This window comes from Meriones unguiculatus, chromosome 10, assembly GCF_030254825.1.
Source record: "Meriones unguiculatus strain TT.TT164.6M chromosome 10, Bangor_MerUng_6.1, whole genome shotgun sequence".
Taxonomy (NCBI): Eukaryota; Metazoa; Chordata; class Mammalia; order Rodentia; family Muridae; genus Meriones; species Meriones unguiculatus.
The window spans coordinates 106,730,779-106,750,439 of NC_083358.1; the positions used below are offsets into that span (position 1 = coordinate 106,730,779).

At 41.7% G+C, this 19,661-nt stretch overlaps 1 protein-coding gene and 1 long non-coding RNA gene across 2 annotated transcripts; one reads left to right on the forward strand and one right to left on the reverse strand.

Annotated features, from left to right (window-relative positions):
• Nucleotides 1-1,430: 1,430 nt before the first annotated feature.
• LOC132656963 (uncharacterized) lies at nucleotides 1,431-7,070 on the reverse strand. The gene is made up of 2 exons (XR_009594803.1): nucleotides 4,508-7,070; nucleotides 1,431-3,085 (listed from the first exon to the last, which is right to left on the reverse strand). It is a non-coding gene; the product is annotated as an uncharacterized LOC132656963 (long non-coding RNA).
• On the forward strand, nucleotides 7,070-9,370 carry LOC132657116 (3 beta-hydroxysteroid dehydrogenase/Delta 5-->4-isomerase type 2-like). Its single transcript, XM_060393340.1, has 3 exons — nucleotides 7,070-7,082; nucleotides 7,189-7,353; nucleotides 8,555-9,370. Exons 1-3 carry the CDS (start codon nucleotides 7,070-7,072, stop codon nucleotides 8,791-8,793), a joined length of 417 nt encoding a protein of 138 aa, XP_060249323.1. The 3' UTR covers nucleotides 8,794-9,370.
• Nucleotides 9,371-19,661: the final 10,291 nt, after the last annotated feature.

Sequence of the window (19,661 nt, forward strand, 5' to 3'; positions counted from 1 at the left end):
CCCTGGGGCATTCTTTTTTGCTTCTAGAAGGACCCATCCCCGCTCCTCAGTAGTCAGGCTGTAAAAGCTGTTGGCAACCATCCCAAGTGGGCTGGTGAGAGAAGAGGACAGATCCAAATAAATGAGTTAAAGCTTGGGGATTCTCAGAAAAAGGGGGATTGTGGGCCTTACAGTTGTAGAGATCAGCTGAGGAAAAAAGGCCAGTATTGGAGGAGTTGATTCCCATGCTTATCAGGGAACCCATAAGCTCGTATTGGGAGGGCCACCAAGTCTGGCTGAGCTGTTCTTTGTGTGACAGCTGCTGGGCAATCTTCATTCTGAAGATCAGGCATTAGTTGCAGCAGGACTTCTGGCAGTGTCTGCGGCAGTGCTGAGGGACTAGCAGCTCCTGGTGAAGTTCCTATAAGAGGACTGGAAAAACTGCATGCATGCCCTGCCCTAGGCCCTGCAGGAGAACTGACAGCCTTCGAGAAGACTGACAGAGAAAACAGTTGGAGGTCTGGTGGGAAAAATAGCAGAAGAACTGGCAGGGGAGATGGCAGGTGGATAAGGGGGCAGAAGGTCAAAAAGGAGGAGATCTGCCTCTGGAGAAGTGAGCACTTTTCTTCCTTAATGGCACAAACAGTTGTCAAAGGAGTCCCTCTGGAAGGAACAAAGGGGCACAATCAAGGAGGAGGGTGGCGAACAATGTATTCCCAGGTTAGAATATAAGGTGCTTGAACAGGATGACCCCCTCGGGCTTGGAGGGTCTTAGCCTTAACAGCAAGGATCATATCAAGGTGAAAGGTGCTGTCCGGTGGACATCCAACCTGAAAGGTAGGCCACTCCGAGGAACAAAAAGTTGGCCACTTTCCTTTCCTAACTTCCACTGAGGTTATGTGCCCTATATCTCACTTCTGAGAAATGGTCAAGGGTGAGGGATAAGGGTGTAGTCACAGTCTGTCCCATAATGAAATCATCTGTCAAAAAAGTGAGAGAGGCAACAACAACAGAAACAAAAAGAATCAGGCAAGTAATCAAACAAGGACGCCCTTGTGGGTGGTACCACAATACCCTGATAGAATGGCTGCCTGGTGGCTGTCGTTCTCTACAAAAATCAAACTGGAGGAGGACTGTCTCAGAGCCAACCTCCCAAAGGGAATCTGGAGCGTCCTCCAGTTTCCCAGCCAAGCGATATTCTGAAGCATCCGTCTACCACAATGGCTTAAGCAAACAACAAAGAAGGTTGAGACAGGCACCTATGCAGAAACAGAGTAAAACAGAGATCTGACAAATAGAAAAGACTAACCTGTTTCAGGCCTAACCTACAAGCCCAGTCTGGTGAGAGTCAGGGAAGGGACACGTCGGTTTCCCAGCCAACACACCACATGTAAAACCTGCAGTCCCTATGCAGGAACTGCTCCCATCCCAAAGAGACTCAGAGACTGTGGTTCAATGCAAAAGCAAGAGGAATAAATTTATTCTGATTGCGATGGAGTCGCCCCTTCAAGGTGGGAGACAACCCTGAGAATACAAAGCACAGAGTTTTTATACCTAAAAACCAGACCACACATGTTTCTTTACATTGACTGGTCAGCCAAAAGATAACATAAAAAACAGTTTTGCAGCTGGCAGCTTGTGGTTTCTTCCAAGAGCAGTCCACCCTGCCCCAGGTTCCCTAGTTCTCAAAATAAGCTCATTCTGTCCTCTAGGGCGGGTCATCAGGTCTGATCTCTATTCAAGGTTCTGTAGCCCCAGTTGTTTTTCTTTCTAATCTGGACCTCATTCAAGATTTAATTGTTTTGCTTTCTAGTCTAGGATGGTCTCATTTCTCATGCCCAGTTCACTTGACCCCCAAAGACCACCAGGAATCAACTCCACTGTGAACACATTAGGGTTTAATACAAGCTCAAGCTCAGGTGCAAGATCTCTGTGGAAAAAGAGAGATATGTGGCTCTTAGGTCTGGAGGAACAGGGTTTTTAAAGGGCAATACAACAAGCCTGGAACTTTCAAGCCTTTGTTTATTTTAGGCACCAAGGCTATAATGGTCCTGGCCCATCTCTGTTCCTGTTAGGGAGGGGACATGATTAGCACACCTTGGTTGTTTTTTTTCCTAGTAGCAGGAATATGTGACCTTGATCACCAGCTAGGGGCTAGCTGTGTGGGAGACGGCTGGCCATCTGATATGGTTGCCAAGCAATGATGCCTTTCAAGGGCCTCAAGGCTGGGAACAAGGGTCTATCCTAACTTGTCTGCTTCTTTGTCTAAACTTGCACCCAGGACCACAAACATGTTACCCCAGAAATTAAATTTCACATTTTGGACCTCTCAACAGATGTGTCTTCTGCTCACACATTCTTCTGAGCTCATTATTCCCTCACTATACAATGTTTCTCACTACAAATCATCCATGACTTCTCTATAACTAACTGCTATAACCTAACAAATATGCTGAGTGTCATTTTCCTCTTTTTGTATTGAAAAGATATGTCGTACATCACTGCTATGTCAACACTGTCTGACAATGCAAGCTACTCTGAGTAACTGAACAGAAAAACGGTGTCCAGCAGAAACAAATGTTATCAAATAGCTGTTACAAGAGGAAAGGGTGGGCAAGAGACAGAATGTTTTGACTATAAATATACAAGGGAATTTCAAGAACTGATTAACATGAGCCAGTTGTAAATGTAGGGGTATAGGGGGAGAAGAGGGAGGGTTGAGTGAGCCTGGGAGGAGATAATGGAGGGGGCTACAGCTGGGATACAAAGTGAATACAGTGTAATGAATTGATTAATGTTAAAAAATTTATAAATTCAAAACACACAAGAGACAGTTGTAAAAACCTGAAGAGAATCAAAGAACAGAAAGCCACTAGAAATCTATGGTCAAAAGAGAAAGAGGGAGAGAGGACCATATGTAGGGAGGGAGAGAAGAAGGGAAGCAGTGAGGGAGAAAACCATCCTTTACCATCACTTGAAAACACTCCATCTACATCAAGGCTCCTCCAGGACTAGCCCTTCTGCAGCACATCCCACTTTGTCTCATACAGCTCCTCACACATGTCCTCTTGCTTCAGGCTACCTTTCCCAAGGACTCTCCAGCCTGCTGGAGAAAGTTAAATACAGGCTGAGGGGTTCACACTTCCTGATGACTATACTTGTTCACTAACTTATTGATCCTCCCACAAGTCTTTCTAGACTCTAGAAGAATACCTGAGAATCTTGTACCAAAAACCTGTGCTCATATCTAAATTGGGTCCAAAATGAGTTGCATGACTTGCAAAAGGCAAGAATGAAAGGAGACAATCTCTGTAAAGAAAGACTTTTGCCCTCCATGTCCAGTATGCTGCAACAGGGTTGGGCAATGCTATGCAGATGGCTTTGCTACGTGTAGCACACATGGTCTCCAGCTGATTCCACCTGTAAGTGTCCTCTACAGGTGTTTGATGTTTTGGCACCTTCGTTGTACTAAATAAAAAACTAAGTGTTGGGATATGTAATGTTTTCTATTATTATTAGTAGGCCATAATTTTTGTAGCAGTATTATTTAACTTTATTAACAGAAATAATACGATACCTGTTAGATTTCATAATTACCTTATTTACATTGGAGCAGGAAGATATTTCACCTACACAGTCTCAATAACCTCACCACTCACCTCCCAGCTCCCATTCAATGCCATTCTCCTTAATCATCCTCATCTGAAGTATCTTCTACCCGTAATCTTATAAATACTTGCATTTATTCTTCATCTGGGCCCTTTCATTCCTTTATTAGAGTCCTTCCTCCCAACCCATGTGGTTTCTTCTACATGCTAATCCATCACAGTGTCCTCCTTCCTCTTCTTTTCCTGTCCATTTGTTTCCCGTGAATCTCCTGTGCTCCAAAGCATGGGAACCTTAGCCATGCCTACAACCATTCTGTCATGCCGAGGTATAGGCTGTTTAAACAGCCAATCAGGTAGGTTTATACAACAAGGATAGGTGTACCCAGATCTTTAGGGCCAGTAACACACCTCAGACCAACCTGCAACAATTCCCCTTTTTCTGTCTAAATAAAAAGGCATCATTTTTACTAGAAAAAAAATTAGGAAACAATTTTAAAATAGGTAAGACTGTTATGTATAATATCTAAGTTAAATGCATTTGGCAACCTTGAGAAAAATATCTTATCTATGAGGGTCTAAGGTTTGTGCTTCAGTTATTTTTAGAGTTTGTGTCTATCAACCTAAAAACATCTATATAGACCTAAAACATCTTTTTAATTTGTAAGCAACTAAGCTAATTGTAAAACAAAGACCATCTGGTTCTCAACACAATCAGACACTTAAGAAGGAATAAAATTTATACCATAAATACACAGGATATACATGTTAGTAGCCTCTAAAAATAGAAATTGACAGAGACAGTTTGCTACCTGAACAACCACCCAAAACTCTCTATAATGGTGAAGCATCATCTTCAGCCTTCTGGCCCAGTATCTTTGACAAACATATATGTGAAGCAAAACCATTTAGGACTTGCTTACCCTGTCTTGGCAGAGTTCAGCAGTCAACTTGGCCTGTGGGGCAAACTTGGGTGATAACTCCTTAGCTGTGTGTAAGGTTTCTGGGATGTAGTTAAAGCTTCCAGCGTCTATTTCTGTAGAGGAATAGTGCAAAGGTTAACTTGTTTGCACAAATGCCACAGCTAGATTAAACACACTGGGGTGGAGATCGGGAAGACTAGCTGCAGCCGTTATGATCTTCACACCCGGTGGGTGGTGGTGTTTACCGGGGTCTCCTTCTGATCTAGCTCATAAGTTGCACCACCCCACGAGGTTGCTGTGCAATTATCTGTACATAAGGACGACTTAAATCTTACTGCAGCTATGGCTCCACCAAACCACTCACTACAGGCCCTCTCCTAGGACCTCAGGGTCCCAAGAGAGCTCATGGATGAGAGTCTTTCACTACAAGTCTGGATTTCTCCTCTTGTCACAGCCACATCCTTGAAACAGTCCGTCTAGAACAGTGGTTTTTACCCTGTGGGTCACGAGACCACTGAGCTTTAACTAACCTTTTAGAGGGACTTCATATCAGGTATCCTACCTACCAGATACTACAATACAATTCATAACAGTAGCAAAATTACAGTCATGAAGTAGCAACTGAAAATAATTTTTTTTTGTTGGGAGTCACCACAGGTCTAACATCAGTATCAAGGAAGAAAAAGGAAGAAGTGGGGTGATCAGATCATAATAATAGAATTCAACCCTCAGGCAGATAATAACTTCTGAGCAGCCCCAAATTTACATTTTTCTAATTCCAGGCCTTCTGGGAGTTGCATGGTGAGAGCAGGGGCTTCGATAGGGTATGCTGAGTACTGAATTAGGGGAAAGCCATTCTATTTTTGTCCCTTGGAGATGTTTCTTTAGCCTTAGATTTCTCCTGTCTTTCTCACTGTTTGGCTTCAGGGACAATTTCAGGTCACTTGAATGTCCTTAATCTCTCCCTGAAAAATTGATTCCAAGCAATGCCAGAGCATAGGCTAATGGCATAGGTGTAGGCAGAGGGCAAGCAAGGTGTCCTCAGTAGGTATAGGTATAACTGTGTCCTCAGGTTTCTTGGGCATCACTTTGCTCATCTATTAAGCAGGGCACACAGGACCAGTCTCTAGGAAGTGTGGGAAAGGAAGAAGCATAGTCTTGAAGCTGGGTTTCAATTATGAAGCACAGCAAGTGTAGAGTACTGGCAAAGACTGTATGTGGCAAACAGTTCATTTTGCGAATTAAGTGACAAAATATTAGGCAGTGTTATGTGCTGAGTCCAGAAGAACATGAACATGCTAGTGTATTTAGGGCCTTGGAATAGATGGTACAAGGAAGTCCTGAGAAAGCCCGTTAGAGCATTGACATCTGCTCTTGATAATGTCTCACAGGAGATATTCTGATATATCCAACTTGGGCCCATCCTAATCATATTGCCAGAGCTTCTGACCTCCCTGGGTACTGAAGCCAAGCCATTGGCTCTGAGTTAACTTTTCCTTTTTTGCCCAGCAGAGACCCAGAAAATACCAGGCTCTGGCAAGGGGAACACCCAAGATATATATTTGTGAGTCTTCCTTCTGCTGCCACTGCTAGAAATGTGTTCCTCATCAAAACCCTGGGACAGACATTCTGATTGCTAACCCACTTCCCCCACCTCTCTATTACTTCCTGAGTCACTTTGTGAATGGATGAACTTCCCAGCACCCTCTTGAACAAGTTCATGTCCCAGGCACATTTGACAGCTTCCTAAGCTGATTTGCTTTCCTGAAGAAAGAAACAATGCTTTCCCTTCTTTCCAGCCTTCCTCTCTAACGGGTTTCTACCTAGGACAATACACTTTTGAAAATTTCTTTATTCATTTTACACTGGGATCATAGCCCTCTCCCTCCTCTGCTCTCATTCTCAAGCTTCCTCATTATAAACCTATTCTCCCTATCCTGTTCCTCAAATAAGGGGAGCCATACATACCCACACACCCCAACTCATTAAGTCAAATCAAAACTGATGGATTCCTCTTCCCCCATGGACTGGTGAGGCAGCCCTGACAGGAAGCAGTGATCAGAGAGCAGGCAGGCAACAGAGTCCATGTCAGAGACAGCCTCTTCTCCCCTTACCAGGTAACCCACACAAACCCTGAGCTGCCCATCTGCTACACCTGTGTAGGGAGCCTAGGTCCAGTCTATACGTGATCCGTGGTTGGTGTTTCAGTCCCCGAAAGCCCCTCTGGGGCCTTAGTTTGCTCTGGTAGTCTTCTTGTGGAGCTGGCAATTAAAGGTCTTTTTATCCTCCTCCCAATTTTCCACTTTCCCTGCTCTTCACCCAGTATTTCCTGTGAGTCTCAGCATATGTTTTCATCTGATGCTGGGTGGAGCCTCTAAGAGGACAGCTATGGTAGGGTCTTGTCTTGTTCCGTCTCTTCAGACACTTCTCCACTCTATTCTATTTCACACTCTGAGTGAGATTTAAGCATCCTCCTTTGGTCCTCCTTGTAACTTATATTCTTGGGTCTGTAAATTGGATTTTGTCTATCTTGGACTATGTAACTGAAATGTGCTTATACAGATGCATACCATGTGTGTCTTCCTGGACAATTCTTGATGACATAAGTAGTCAACACCTGTGTACAGGGAACATCTTAGCCCAGAGAAAAACTTCTCAATGACCTGCCTTGTGTTCCACAGACCTCAAGACAAACACAAAGGTGTCAGTGCTGGAGGGAGACATTCTGGATGCCCAGTATCTGAAGAGAGCCTGCCAGGGCATCTCTGTGGTCATCCACACCGCTGCTGTCATTGATGTCTCCGGGGTCATTCCCAGACAGACCATGCTAGATGTCAATCTGAAAGGTAGAGTATCTGCAGAGGAGAAGGTGAGATTTTGGAGGTTGAAAATGTTAACACAGATTGGGAAGGAATGCTCTCACCATAGAATACCTGCCATTCTCTGAGTCTAATGCCTTAGCACACCATACCCTGCTGGAAGAGATCACTGCTATTTCATGGCTAAGGCCCAGCAGTTAGAAAGTAGGTAACCCTGGATGTAAGGCCACAGCCATGTCACTCCACCTTCAAGAAAAGCTCTTCTGTTGTCCTCCATGCAGAGGAGACTGAACTCCAACTCCAAGCAGTTGACAAGCACCCACCCATTTTCTGCCTAGACTTTGCAGGAACCTGCTCTGCAGGCTGTTCTGTCTTCAGGACCTCACAATGTCCTGCCTTTACAAGAATGCCCAGCAGGAGGCTCACAAGCCCTTTTAGTTTACTACTAAGAGCAACAGATATCAGTGCTGGGTTCCAGAATGAAACTAGAAGGAATATGTATCACCCCTACTTTATATAACCAGGTAAAATGAAGTCATAGATAGAACCAAAAGGTTTTAAAGATTGTGCATACAATCAGGAATACAGCTGTATCTCTACATCTCCCCAAACCCAATATCCATCTGTTCCCTGAGTCACACTTGTTGTCCTTGGCCCCTGAGTCACACTTGTTGTCCTTGGCCCATTTTGATTCTTATCAAATAACAACAACAAAAAGCTGTACATATGAAATGGTTACGTAACATGCATATCAACTGTACACACTATACTTGAGCCTGAATGATGTTAATTCTTCAATGATTCTTGGTGAAAAGAACTATTCTCGTTCACAATCTAAAAGAATATGATCCGATTCTATAATTTAAAAATCATGGATGAATTGATATGCATAAAATTATACTTATTTCATGGGCACTTTAGGAATAGATTAATGAGAAGCTTTAAAGCATTTTAAAGTAATAATAAAGAAAACTCCACTCAGTCACATACACTCACGCTTGCACATATCCACAAGGCAATGAACACAAAAGCCTAGAGATACGTGCTCTCTGGAGCCCACCTGTTGTCTTCTGGGAACAGCTTGGTAGCTGAGTCCAGGTAGGGAAGATGAACTGTAATCTGTAAACGTTGTATTGTTGGGCAAAAAGGTAAGAATAATCCTGAAGCTGTGCACACACTGGGCCCCTGGCTTATCTCTTGACACTGACAATGCATTGTCTATGATTAGGTACCAAGAACCTACTGGAAGCCTGTGACCAAGCTAGTGTGCCAGTCTTCATCTTCACCAGCTCAGTTGAGGTGGCAGGGCCCAACTCCTACAAGCAGATCATCTTGGATGGCCATGAAGAAGACAGTCTAGAAAGCCAGTTGGAGCCTTCCTCTGCCCCTGCTCTACTGGCTTGCCTTCCTGCTGGAAACTGTGAGATTCCTGCTGCGTCCAGTCTACAACTACAGGCCCCCCTTTAAGCACCGTTTGGTTATACTTTTAAACAGTATGTTCACCTTCTCCTACAAGAAAGCCCAGCATGATCTCGGCTATGAGCCCTGTGTCACCTGGGAGGAAGCCAAGCAGAAAACATCAGAGTGGATCGGGACACTAGTGGAACAGTACAAAGAGACTATGAACTCAAAGACTCGGTGATGTAAAGATGGCAGGGACATGGCCCTGGGTGTTATCAGAAATCATCCTCAGGTCCTCAGAAAGGATACAGTCACAACCCAGGTCCTATTGCCTCCCTTTGATATAGAAGCCACCTTAGTGTCTTCCTAAAGTACCCAGAATCCTTGCCAGGCACTGACCCAGCCACAAGCTTTCTTCCCCAAACACCTGCCCAGTGACACACAGGCCATTGTGCCTCAGCTCCTGGTTGCTAACTACTAAGCACTTCTTGTTGCTCAAGAGTTTTCTCCATGGGCGTCATCTCCCCATTAACAGCATTTCTCATCTTTGGAAAATTCTGCTTTGTTTTATGAAGTTGAGTGAAAGAAACAATAAACATGTGTTAATAGCTCATCTGCAGACATTTTTCTGTCAATAAACGTGGCCATGCTGAATCAGAAATGGATTGTGGATTTGAGGGACTGAGGAAAAGCCATGAACAGAGGGGATGTGAGACAAATCCCAGCACATTGTCCTTTTGCGGTGTAATACATGACTAGAATAGTTTACTGTATTTTGTGTAGGAAGAACCATGACGGAAGGAATGCCAAAGATTCACAGTTTCTGCAGGAGATCCCACACCAGCTGGGTCCTATTGAGGCTCCCTCTAAAAGAACATTCTCAGGTTTACATGTTTTCTCACAACAAAATGGACACCTGGCTGGAGGATTTTGTTGCAGTTCTCCTATAAAATTGTAACACTGGTATAGGAAAGGTAGGGAGAGGTAAGAAAGTTTCCCTCCATAGTCAAGACAGAACTATAAATAAACCCACTCCCCTTCACAAGATACTGATTTTCTGGTTTTTCTTTGTAAAGTACAGTGAGCTGGTCCTCAGATCCCAAACTTTGAAGGACCAGGTTTTGAAAAGACTGCCCAGTAGAGAGAGGTCTTGTCTTGTTGCTGCATGGTTCCAGCATTTTGGGTAGGGAGACCCCCACCACCACCATTCTGCTTTTCAGAGCTTGTTTGTATCAACTGCCTCTAAAGACATATTCATAAATAGATTTAGCATTAGGTTCCAGCCTGGCCATATTTGAAAGAAAGCTGTACTGTCAGGTTTTGTAACTGAAAAGTTCTCAGTAGATTGTCCTTAATAATTCTTAATTCTTCTTATTTACATTCTCCAGTTTCTGAAAACATGAAGCATGCTTTCTTCTCAGAACTCTTTGCTTTAAGAAAGGGTCCCCTGTTTGTTTGAACCCATGGTGTAAAGGGTTGGATAAGAAAAAGGAGCACTTAGGATTCTTGTCATGTAGGAACTTTTTCCTTACCTGAAACTACTACAAACTGATTCCTTGTGGACACTTCTCTTCTATGGTAACATTATACACCTGGGGTTGAACATATCTCTCTTTTTCTCTCTCCCTCCCTATGACTTTCTCTCTCTCTCTCTCTCTCTCTCTCTCTCTCTCTCTCTCTCTCTCTCTTCTCTCCTTCTCTTTCTTTCTCTCTGTCTCTCACTCCCTCCTTCTCTTTCTCCCTCCTTTCTTTTCTTACTCCCTCCCTCTCCCCCTTGACTGTGTAGGAAAACTGACTTGGCTTTGAGGTTTTCTCTTTTAGAAATTGAAACAGGGGGCCAAAAGGAGGAAGGTCCCAATGGACAGTAAAGGGCCAAAATGTGGAAGATTCAAGCTACCAGAGAGCTTAAGTACTTGGGCATAGCAGGCTCAGAAATCTCACTGGAGATCCTTAATACCTGTATCTTTTGTTCCACCAGCCAAGATTCATGAACAGAGAAACAGCATTCCTCCCCCAGTACAACACAAGTCCCTCCCTGCCCAGCTGTCAGCAGGTCAAGAGCTCTCCTGCTTTGTAAGACAACCCAACAAGGTAGGTTATCTGCTGCTGGAGGGACTGGAGGCTGTGCAGTGTGGAAGCCATGACCTGGTCAAGCGAGTCCTGGAAGTTGTCAGCCAGGAGCTGTGTCTGTAGTAGTGCTTTCCCAGAGGCCCCCTTTTCCCCTCCTGATGAGAGGACAGGCCTAATCCTACAAAGAGGAGCATGAAGATTTCTCTCTTTATCTGGTTCCCCCTTAAGTGTTCGGGCAATTTCTTAAATTCCTACATGTAGAATTATAGGGTAATCATAGTGGTGGTGCAACATCCCTGATTTCACACTATACTGCACAGGGATCACTTCTCTCTGGTAGTGCTGCCTTGCCTCTCCTCGGGGATGAGGATATGTTCAGTTCTGATGTGACTTGATGTTCTGGTGTGGGTTGATATGGGGTGAGGGAGGCTCCCCTTTCGTGGGAAGAAGGGAAGAGGGGAAGAGGGAAGAAGGTGAAGGGAACTGGAAGGAGAGGAGGGAGGGACACCTTTGGGATGTAAAGTAAATACACTGAAATACAATAAAAAAGAAAGTACATGGTCTGATCCATACTCACACAGCAAAGGAATGGGCAGGAACACAATGTTAGTCAATGGGTGACCAATGATGGCACTTTTCATACTTGTGCCTTAAGGCCCATGTACATTTATGAGAAGAGAAGAATGTTCCTTTCTGAGACAAGGATTAGGGCTCTCAAAATTACTGTATTCTGAATGTTAGTGTATTCGAATGCACTTACACTTTTATCCAGTGGAGCCTAAATGCAAAAAACCACATTGTCCTAGTGAGATTTCCTTTTCCAGATTAGTTAGCTCACTACTTTTGAGTTGAGCTTTAGTCAAATATTTTAGAGGATGAGTGAAACAATCTCTCTTTTTTTAACTCTTTATTAATTACACTTTATTCACTTTGTATTCCCCCCCCCCGTGGTTCTCTCCCTCCTCCCATTCCAATCCTTCCCTTTCTCCACCCTCTGCATGCATGCCCCTCCTCAAGTCCACTGATAAGGGAGGTCTTCTTTTCCTTCCTTCTGATCCTAATCAATTAGGTCTCATCAGGAGTAGCTGCATTGTCTTCTTCTGTGGCCTGGTAATGCTGCTTCCCCCTCAGGAGGAGGTAATTAAAGAGCCAGCCAATCAGTTCATATCAGAGCCAGTCCCTGTTCCTATTACACTGGAACCCACTTGGATATTGAACTGCCATTGGTTACATCTGTGCAGGGGTCTTAGATTATCTCCATGCATGGTCCTTGATTGGAGTATCAGTCTCAGGAAAGACTCCTGTGCTCAGATTTTTTGGTTCTCTTGCTCTCCTTGTAGAGTTCCTATCCTCACCTGGTCTTACATTTTTCCACTTCTTTCAAAGCATTCCCTGCACTCTGCCCAAAGAAAACACTTGTCCTAGGTTTTGTCAAGAGATTGCACTTACACTTTTTGACAAAGAGATTGTCAAAACCTAAGACAAGTGGTTTCTGGCCCAATAGTCTTCATTTACATTTGAAATAATACAGTTCACATGGAAATAGTGTTTACATATATATTGGCATTCTAGTCTTCTACTCTCTGACCAGTCATGCCTTATGCTATGTTTATGACTATCTAGGAATTCTCTAACCTGTTTACATCATGGTGTACCATGAGGTAGAGAGCAAAGGTAGAACTAGAGCTAGACTACTGCCTTCAAAGAAACCCTAATGCAGCTTCCAAATGCCATGGCTAGCATTCAGGAAAAAAGTAGACAGCAAGAAATACTTAAACTCAAGGCTGAAATATGTGAAATAAGCAAAAACATATGAAAATATCAGTAGAAAGAGCTGATTCTCTGAGAAAATCAATAATATTGTCAAACCCTTATAACCAATGAACAAAAAGCCAGAGAAAAACTAAATTAACAAGTATGAGCTCAAAAGGGAACATAACAGATATTGAAGAAATTGCAATTATAAAGACATAGTGTAAAAACATGTACTCCACCAAATTGAAAAATCAAAAACAAATGGATAATTTTCTCAATACCCATCACCTATCAAAGTTAAGTCAAGATAAGATAAGCAAATTTAAACAGACTTACACAACCTAGTGTAATAGAAACAGTCATTAAAATTCTCCCAGCAACACCACCAACAACAAAAGCCCAGGGCCAGAGGATTTTAAAAGAGAATTCTGCCAGATTTTCCAAGTAGTGTTATTGCCAATACTCCTCAATTTATTCCAAAAAAAAAAAAACAAGAAAGAAACAAAAGAAACAGTGACCAAATTGTTTTATGATGTCACAAGTACACTGATAGCCAAACCAAGTTAGAAACCAAGGAATAAAAAGTTACAGAACAATTTTTTTATGAACATAGATGCAAAAGTACTCAATAAAATACTTTCAAATTAATCTGAGAACACATCAAAAAGTTCATCCACCATGGTCAACTTGGACTAATCCCCGAGATGTAGGGACGGTTCAACAAGTGTATGTTGATAAACATAGGCCATATAAACCAACTGACAGCCAAAATCCTTAGGATCATCTCATTACAAGCAGAAAGGCCTTTGACAAAATCCAAAGTCCTTTCATCAGAAAAGTCCTGTAGAAATAAGGGATACAAGGGACATACTTCAACATAGTGAAGACAGTTTACATCAAACCTATAGCCAACATCAGCCTAACAGAGAGAAACTCAAATCATTTTCATTAGCATCAGGACCAAGACAATCTTGTTCAGTCTCTCCATGCCTATTCAATACAGTACTTGAAGTCTTGGCTAGAGCAATAAGACAACTGATGGAGAACAAAGGGATACATACTGAAAAGGAAGAAGTCAAAACATCTTTATTTGCAGACACTCTGATACTATACTTAAATGGTATGAAAAATTCCACAAGAAAACTCCTACAGCTGCTAAACACTTAGAGCAAAGTATCAGGACAGAAAATTAATTCACAAAACACAATAGCCTCCTATAAACAAATGACAAATAGACATAGAAATAAATCAGAGAAACAAAAGTCGCTACAATAGCGTAAAATAATATAAAATATCTTAGGATAACTTTAATCGAGCAAGTTAAAGATTGAATGATAAAAATTTTTAGACCTTGAAAAAGGTATTAGAAGATGGAAAGAATGTCTGTGCTCATAGGAAGGATTAACATAGTAACGATGGCCATCCTATCAAAGGCAAACATGCAGATTAGTGCAGTTCCTGCCAAAATTCCAAGACAATTCTTCAAAGATCTTCATATGGAAACACACACACACACACCCTGGCCTAGATGAATCATTCGTGAATTATAAAAGAACTTCTAGAGGTATCACTATGTCTGATTCTCATTTGTACAACAGTCCTATAATGTTAAAGACAGAGTGCTATTAGAACAAAACCAGATGCAATCAATGGAATCAAATGGAAGACTGAGACATAAATCCACAAACATATGGACACCTTAATTTTAAATAAAAATTTAAATGTACATTGGAAAAAAGACAGCATTTTTAACAAATGGTACTGGTCAAACTAGATGCCTGAATGTAGAAAAGCACACATAGATCCATACTTACCGCTCTGTAAAAACTCAACACCCAATAAATCAAAGACCTCGAACACTAAACCAAATATACTGACGTTGAAAGAAGAGGAAGTGGGACATAGCCTTGAACCCATAGGCACAGGAAAAGACATTCTGAACAGAACACTGTTAGCACAGGCCCTAAGATCAATAATTAACAAATAGGATCTAATGAAACTGAAAGGCTTCAGCTGGACAAGGGACACCAGAATTCAGACAAAGCAGCAGACTACAGAATGGGAAAAGTGTTTTACCAACTACACATTCAATATAGAGGACTAATATGCAAATTATATAAAGAGCTCAACAAACTAGATAACAAGAAAACAACCCAGTTAAAAGTGGTGTACAAGACTGAAAGAAAAAAAAACCTCAAATGGTTGAGAAAGACTTAAAGATGTTCAACATCCTTAGTCAATGGGGAAATGCAAATTAAAACAACTTTGAGATTTTACCTTACACCAGTCAGGGTAGATAAGGTCAATGAAATGAGTAATAGCTCATGCTGGTGAGGATGTAAAACAAAGGTAGCACTCATCCATTCTTGTTGGGAGTGCTAACTTGTACAAATAATATGGAAGTTATTGTGGGTGCCCCAGGAAGGTGAGAATTGATCTATCTCAAGACTCTTGGGCATATACCCAAAGGACATTTCATCCTGCCATAGAGATACTTCCTCAGCCAAGTGTATCGATGCTCTCTTGATAAGAGCCAGAAATTTAAAACAGCTTAGATGTCCATCAACAAATGAATGAATAGTGAAAATGTGGGAAAACCGTTGAGAGGAACAGTAACAGCATGAGTGAGATAACTCTGACCCAGAAAGATAAATATGGTATGTTTTTGCTTATGTGTGGATATTTATCTATTGAGTCAGTGATAAGAAGCTACAATTAGTAAAACAACCAAATTTAGGCATACAATAAATGATTTGGGGGCAAACAGATCTCCCTAGGGAAAGGAAATAGAATAAATATCTATGAGTGGATGAAGAGAAGTGACAGGAATGAGAGAATTCAATCAATGAGGAAAGAAGGAGCAGATGAAGGTAATACTGGGAGACAGCTAAAGTTAAAGGCCATTTGATGGGTAACATGGACACCTGATATAGTAGAAACTTCCTAAAATATATGCATAAATGAAGGTGGTCTAAATAAAATGAACAAATACTGGGTGAGACAGAGCCCAAACAGAGTATCTCCTGTCAACAAATGAAGCTTCAGGTACCAGGACTGGGTCACATCTGTACTAGAAGTTTGGGTTTCTTTGTGTTTTGTAAATACGTTTTTGTTTTTGTTTTTATGCCAAGTGCAGGATTTTAGTTTGGGCTTTAGTTTGTACACAGCTGGTAATTGCCTCCTTAAAGACATGGTCCTTGCCAGCTGATAACAGCCCGCCTCATGCAGCATACAGATGGGACATGGTCTAGAACTCTGAGAGATATAAATATGAGAGCCCAGAAAGGGCTCAGGAAACCCCATGGTTGAGGAGGCAAAAATAGCAAGAGCCAGAGGGCCTGGAGAACACCAAAAACACAATGCCTTTTTATTCCCTATGATCACTACACATGTGAATTCACGGAGACTGAGGCAGCACGTCAAGGCCTGTGCAGGTCTGCATCGACTGGAGTCCTGGAGATGAAGGAAGACGTGAACAAATGCTCCCATTCCTAGCTAAGAAGCAATCTCCAGTTCATACCACTTGCAAGTGAAAATTTAGTTTCTTCTAAGGAAGTCTCACTGGGGAAACAAACTACTTACTCATAAGAGTAGAATGCATGTCAGGCACTAGTTGGCCAACAGAAGACTAACACAATGGCATCATTGGAGGTGTTTTTTGTTTCATAAGATCATGTCAGACCTCTCTTATTTTTATCTAATTGTTATTATGTTACTTTATTTAGTTTATATATTTTCTCTTTTTATCATTCAGATACCTTGTGTATATGTCTTTCAGTTGATTGTTTTTATAGGATTCCTGGATGTGCAAACCCATGAGTCTGTTTCTGGTGCCTTCTCTGGAATCTTCTGATTCTTTACCTACATAACCTAAGCACGTCTCTTCCCATGTTTATACCACTTTCAGGTATTATGCTAGGTGTGAACCAGCACAACATATGAGCTCTCGTGTACAAAGTAAAGGCTGCTGTGATTGTAGAGAAAGGTTCTGCACAGTAGTCCCATATGGGACCTACACTGGGCTCCATGTGAACCTCAAACACCAAAAGGCAGTGAGCCCCTTCCATGCACCTAGACTTGGTCACCTCCAAAGCTCATGGTCAGAAACCTCATAATAAAGTCACTAAATGGCATGAACTGTTCATCATGTTCTAAGTAAAATCTCAACTTCATGTTGGGCTGCATTCAGAGTGATGCTTGGCTACATGGGCCTTTGGGCTGTAGATTGCATAAGCCTTAGTGTGTTTCTCCCATAAGGCCATTCATTTACTCAGCTACTGTTGTCAATCTGAACAAACAAACACCAAAAGAAGCTTATTCAAGTAAACAGTGTTATTTCTTTCAGATGAGCACATGCATGACTACAGTTGACTGTGAGATGCTCAAAGAGGTTGAGGCCAAGAGAAGATTTTATAAACAATAACAAAAAGCATTACATGTAAGCCCCAAAAAGACTACCCTTTGGCCAGGTATTGAGTAGCCTTGGTTGTAAACTTGATATAACCTAGAGTCATGAGGAAGAGAAAACCTCTATTGGAAAATTGCCTAGATCACATTGACCTATGGGACATTGACCTTATTGTTAACTGATACAGGAAAGCCCAGTCTCCTGATCTGTGGAGAAGTGAAGAGTTAGGCATTCTTGGAATGCTTACTTGTTTGCCCCCCTCCAAAAAAAACAGGTGGATCAATAAATGACCTCAGTAGAAATAATCGTGGTTTGCACAGCACAAAAGATACTGCAAAGTTGGACAAAGTGGTTCTGGCCTGACCCAGAACTAGAAGATGGTGGAAACAGATGGGATCACCTTGGGTTTGCAGGTGATCTCTTTAGACATTGCGGATGAGGGTTCTCTGTTTCTAAATGTTCTTTAATGTCCTAAAGGATCTGAACTTGGAAATATTGTGCAATATTATGCCATACTAAAAAGGTTATTAACTCAGAGACCTTAGCAGTGGCCAATGCCTCTTTTGAATGTTCTCAATCTGCCTATAAACATAGGTATATGTTTATTATGTTTATTAATGACTAGAAAGAGTGTTCAGATCATAGCAGGCAGTGATTATAATGTAAAGGTAAACTTATGAAGGCTGTAGGGAAGGGGAGTGAGGATGGGGCAGCAGGGAGATTGGAAAGTACAGAAACATAGTGAGGGGCACAGGACTACACATATGTCATCAGGAATCCCCCAAAGTCTTTCCCATCATTCCTGCTCTCTGTCTTTCATCCTCAGAGAAAGTGACAACACTTTGCTGGAGAGGTACTTTATTGTTTGTTTCTATTCTCTCTACCTCACCCCAAGGTCAAGTGTAAGCACTGTATACAAGTGTAGTTTCCCAGATTCTACATTCTTACATCCTTCTGTGGAGGTGGCTTGAAGGTCCTCTGCTACTGCTGTGAGGCCATCATAAATGCCATCTCTTCCTTCATATTCCCCAGAGTTCATTTACAATGAGTTTCTTGGATTCCACTCACCCATCCCTGGCTTTATCACATTTAGTCTGGATCAAATCACTTCTCAGAAATCCTAGAGTTTGATTTTGATTGTCCCCACTTCCCAAGGTGAACCTATCCCTGGAGCTGGTCTGATTTGGTCCTATGAAGAAGGAAGGTGACTGCAGCCTCAACCTTAACCCTAACCCTAACCCATCTTAGTTAGCTTTCTGTTGCTTTGATAAGACACCATGACCAAGGCAACTTATAGAAGGAACAGATTAGGGAGTTACAGTTTCAGATGATGTGAACCTATGACCATCATGGCAGAGTGCATGGCAGCATGCAGACAGGCATGGCACTATTGCAGTTGCTGAGAGCTCATATCTTGATCAACAAGCACAAAGCAGAGAACTAACTGGGAATGCTGCAAGTCTTCAGAAGCCTCAAAGGCCACCTCCACTGACACACCTCCTCCAACAAGGCCACACCCCCTCATGTTTCCACCCACCGGGACCAGGTATACAAATACACAAATCACCTGGAACCTGGAACCATTCTCATTCTACCCACCACAAGTCAGTATGTAAACACTCTAAGACACATTTGAGGATTAGAAAGACTGGTTCTCTGGCCACACTTATCTGGACTCCACAGTCAAGTTTAATCTTATCTATTATTGAAGAACGATTAACATCTCAAGGTTCTGAGCCAGTATTCTTCTTTTAAAAGTAATAATCCTCAGAGTTTTGGGAACTGACAGTTGCAAAATTTTAAAAGGAAAATACACACACAAACACAAAGCAAAATACCTACAAAAACAATGCAAATTCTATTCCTATAGTAGTTTTGAGCCAAAAAACACATTTTTGATGTAATTTCATTTTTGCCCTAAGAAAAATAGAAAAAATTGATTTGGTGATTTTTGAAGCATTTAGATATATTATTCTAGAATGACAGTTCATAAAATATATTTAAACATATCAGATTTCTAGAGTGCTTATATAAACTTGGGACATGTGCAAAGGCGTATTTGTAAATACGGATCTCTATATACATATACTTTGGATATGCAGGGCTTTCTGAAATCCCAGAGGCAGTAGTAAAACATAGGATTTCGAGGCTGATTTACAGAGTAGTGGGGATTGAACACAAAGGATTTTTTTTTACTGGGAAAATTCTCCAATGGAAAATGGAGAACCAAACTTTCATTTTTTTCATAGAATTGGTGATTGAATCCAAAGCCTGTTTGTTTGTTTGTTTGTTTGTTTGTTTGTTTGTTTCTTTCTTTCTTTCTTTGTTGAGAAAACTCTCCAATTTGGACATGGAGAATCAAAGGCTACAAGACCAATGTTTCCTATTTCCTGATATTGAAGAGTTTAACTTAGCTTGAATATAGCTCCAGTTTGAAATAAAGATCTTGATTGGGAACTGAATTCAGGTACGAAGAAATATCACAGAATATACAGCTGGCAGAAAACAAAGTTAACTCTCCTAGCAAGAGCCTCCAGTAAATACAGCAGAATAAATGCTTCATAGAAAATAGAGACAAACTCCCTGGCAATAATCAATGGGAATCAGCTGAGAATTGGGTGGGAAAATTCTCCCCAATGTTTCAGATATGGTTTAGAAAAATAGCCATTGTGATTATATGCCTTAGCCATTGTGATTGTGT